The 3747-nt window shown below is 48.9% G+C and overlaps 1 protein-coding gene across 1 annotated transcript; it reads left to right on the top strand.

The window, feature by feature from the left end:
* Window positions 1–1715: 1715 nt before the first annotated feature.
* Window positions 1716–3111, top strand: K444DRAFT_606456 (uncharacterized protein). Its single transcript, XM_024878999.1, has one exon. The coding sequence runs from the start codon at window positions 1738–1740 to the stop codon at window positions 3028–3030; it is 1293 nt and encodes a 430-aa protein (XP_024744428.1). The 5' UTR covers window positions 1716–1737; the 3' UTR covers window positions 3031–3111.
* Window positions 3112–3747: the final 636 nt, after the last annotated feature.

The following is a 3747-nucleotide window of genomic DNA, read 5'->3' as shown; positions in this document are numbered from 1 at the left end:
CTTGACAAAAGCTCTTGAATATTTCAATGAATGAGGGGCTAAGCATGCATATGAAGCTGGGGATGTGGACTTGCACGAGCTCTGCGGGGTCGTCTGTGGAAGTCCCTAGCTTGTGGTAAGCTTTCGAGCTGTTATTGAACCTGAGGCGGGACGAGGAGCGACCACCGAGGTCAACGGTGCATTCTGATTTGTGCAGGTGGCGTCCAGGAATAATCCAGACCGTCCGATTGGCTAATTGGTTGCAGATGCCTTTACAAATTCCAACTATGGCAAAAAGAGTGCCGTTCCCCACATGCGGCATCGGTACAAGGCGGTGAGTAATAAGTCTTGTACTACATGTGGAAACAGTAAGTGGAAGGGCTTGGTGATTGACCGCTCTTGGACGGTTACTGACAAGATTTCGTTTAGGGACCGTAGCAAGGCATCAAAAAAGGGGGGGGACCAAACGAAAGGCACATCCACGATATGTTACTCTCTGATGTCAGCTTGAGGTCATCGGCTTCCAATACTGCAGGCTCCCTAGTTCTGGAATTTCAGATCCATTTTGCGTGGTCAACGACTTCGCTTTCCTTCAAGAAGGCACTCCGAGGCAGTTTCTTGAGCTCCACATTTATTTTCTAGTCCTCAAATTGGTGGCACAAAGTAGCGCAAGACTAAGACGAACGATCCTCTCTACTTCTAGTGAAGTCCTCTAGTTGGTGGGACGTTAGACGATTGCAATTGGCCTGTATACGGTGTGTCAAGCCCTCGTTTTCGGGATCCCATCATGGCAGCACAGAGGAAGGCTGAAGTGGACCTGTCCTCGGTTTCTCAAAGTCACATAAAGGACGGAGGAGGTGTGAGGAAGTGCAGTGATCGACATTCGGTAGACGACCGTTTTCATGTGCCAGGCCCGACGCGCTGGACAAACAGGGTCTGCGTTGCACGGCAGCGCTTCCGCGCACGGCAACAGTGCCAAATCTGGCTCTAATGCAGGCGGGAACGCCTGCCGCCGCTGACGCGACAAGCTGTTGGTTGCTGAATTGGTGGCGCTGGGACTTCCCCGCGTTGGAAAAGGAGGGGCTCGCAACCCTGTCAACTCCAAGTTTAAACTCCACGCGCACCTTCTTGCGAAGACCGAGGAATTGGGGGCATGGAGGTTGGTCTATACACATGTGACAAGCGCCATGTTTCTCGAGATGCCATTCTCACTGGTGGTTGTAATTAAGGTCCTGGGGGAAATGATCGGCGTAGGGGGCCCCGCATGGAAATTTAACCTCGGAGCTCTTGGGCCTCTCCGCCTGCAAGTGCCAGCTGGTGGGCTCGAATAACAGTGCACAGTACGGTGGGGCGGGCTTGTGGCACCCCAGATGTGTGGGTTGACCCAAGAAGCTTTCGCTGGTTGCTCGCATGGCTAGGCCGTTTCAGTGTTAGTCGAGCAGCTGCGGATGGTTCGCGATCTCTTGCTATCATTTCACTATGAAATTTCTTGGGCCATCTTTGGAGTTTCGAATACCCTCAGACTTTCTTTCGCCATTCCAACATCCAGCCTCGCGATAACGGGGGCGTTAACTCTCTTTCCCGAACTCGATAACTGTCAAGATGTATCCTAAGAACGAAGGGATCTTGGACCAAGGGTATTGGGAGGGCCAGCCAGACCAAAAATGCACCTCGAGAGGTTCACGCGCATTGCAATGGGCACTAGACATCATCCGACCGTCATTCCTGACCCGACGCGGCGGGCGACAGAAAGAACTGATGAAAACATCATGGCTGGACGGCCTCCGAGGATTCGCGGCCTTCCTGGTCTACTGGCACCACCACACCCTCTGGGCTCACGAAGGGAGCGAACTGATCCTGGAAAGCGGCTTCGGTTTCAACAATCAACATTATTTTGCCAGTTTCCACTTCATACGAAACTTCTTCACAGGAGGGCATTTTGCTGTGGCCATATTCTTCGTTATTTCGGGCTACGTATTATCAGCAAAACCGCTAGCATTGATTTATGCTGGGGAATGGGCGAAGCTGAATGATAACCTGGCGTCCGCAGTCTTCAGACGTTGGCTCAGACTCTACATCCCAATTATCTGTACCACGTTCGTCTTCATCACCCTTCATCATACATTCGGTTTCTGGACCTTGAGTGTGAAATGGGAATCAAACTACAGAGACAGCATCTGGATGTGGTATGCAGAGATCAAGAACTTCACCTTCCTCTTTAACGCCGGTGGAGAGCCTTGGTTCACTTACAATCCTCATCTCTGGACGATTCCCCACGAGCTCAAAGGATCCATCATCGTGTACACCACCGTGCTGGCCCTCTCTCGTTGCTCAAAACCCGCGCGACTATGGTGTCAAACCGGACTGATCTTCTACTTCCTCTACATCGTCGACGGCTGGCCTTGCGCGCTCTTCGCCATGGGCCAGCTGCTCTCCGAACTCGACCTGTTGGCCGAGAAGAAGGAACTCCCCCGTCTCTTCTACCGCCTCGAAGCCTACAAAGACCTGATCTTCTACAACCTGTTTTGCATCGGCATGTACCTAGGCGGCGTCCCCTCTCACAACAACGAGATAAAGGATCTGCGAGCCTCCCCGGGATGGTACGCACTTTCGTTTTTGCAGCCACAGGCTGTATTCAACTACAAGGCCTTCTACCTCTTCTGGGCCGCGGCATTCGTCGTGCCCGCCGTCCCTCGCATACATTGGCTAAAATCCTTCTTCGAGACGCGCTTCTGCCAATACCTAGGCCGGATCTCGTTCGCCTTATACCTCGTTCACGGTCCCGTGCTGTGGGTGTTGGGTGATCGGCTGTATGTGGCTGTCGGCTGGGTGAGAGAGGCTCACAAGGAGGGGATCCCCGGGTGGGTGGATCTGGTGCCGTTGCCGAAATGGGGACCCTTTGGGCTGGAGGTGGCGTTTCTGCTGCCGCATCTGGTGTTGCTGCCTTTTACGCTATGGGTGGCGGAATGCGTTGCGAAGTTGTTTGATGAGCCGGCTGTGAGGTTCGGTCAGTGGTTGTATAGGAGGACTTTGGCGCCAGCCGGCAGATGATGGTTAGTTACTGTGAGCGATTTGGGAGATTTTAGTTGATCCATAGTATCGCTTAAGCTGATCATTATTATCAAACTCTGCATATACTCGTTTATTTAGCTAATTACTATTATCGCTTAAAGAAGCGAGACAGCTAGCCGAGCAAATGAATAGGTTTTGTGGCAGTTATATTTTAGGCATGTGCTCCGTATATGCTCTCCATATACTTTGCATATAAGCTAGAAAGGTTGGGATTAGTCCCGAGCTTATAAGGGGGCTTAGGGTCAGGGGTTAGGGTTAGTTCTAGGCGGTTGGGGAAGCGGCGAGAGCTTCCCGCATTGGGATGTATTAAAGCTTAAAGGCTCTATAGGTTAGGGTTTGCATATATTAAGTATATGGGTTTTATATACCGAGTATATACTCAAGTAATAGTAATAGTAAAGCAAAATATATTCTAACTTACTTATATATTTTATAGTAGTTAAAATTAGTATATACTAAAAATATATTTAATAGGCTATTTAAGAAGTCGGACTTAGAAAGTAGATATAAATAAGGACAGGTATTTATTTATTATTAAATCTAGTAGATATAATATAGTTTTTAATAAGAAAAGTTAATTTATATTATAGAAAATATAAGAGTATTCTTACTAATTAATAATAGTAATTAGCTTAAATAATATTATAAATTAGCTACTAGCTTGTAATTTGGAAAAGTCTAAAGTTATTAATATCT

This window comes from Hyaloscypha bicolor (assembly GCF_002865645.1).
Source record: "Hyaloscypha bicolor E unplaced genomic scaffold K444scaffold_10, whole genome shotgun sequence".
Lineage (NCBI taxonomy): Eukaryota > Fungi > Ascomycota > Leotiomycetes > Helotiales > Hyaloscyphaceae > Hyaloscypha > Hyaloscypha bicolor.
Note: the sequence above shows the minus strand (reverse complement) of the source record. Positions and strands in the feature narration are given on the sequence as shown.

Coding starts and splice junctions, on each gene's coding strand:
- K444DRAFT_606456 (XM_024878999.1), top strand. CDS start 1,738: ATGAAAACATCATGGCTGGACGGCCTCCGAGGATTCGCGGCCTTCCTG.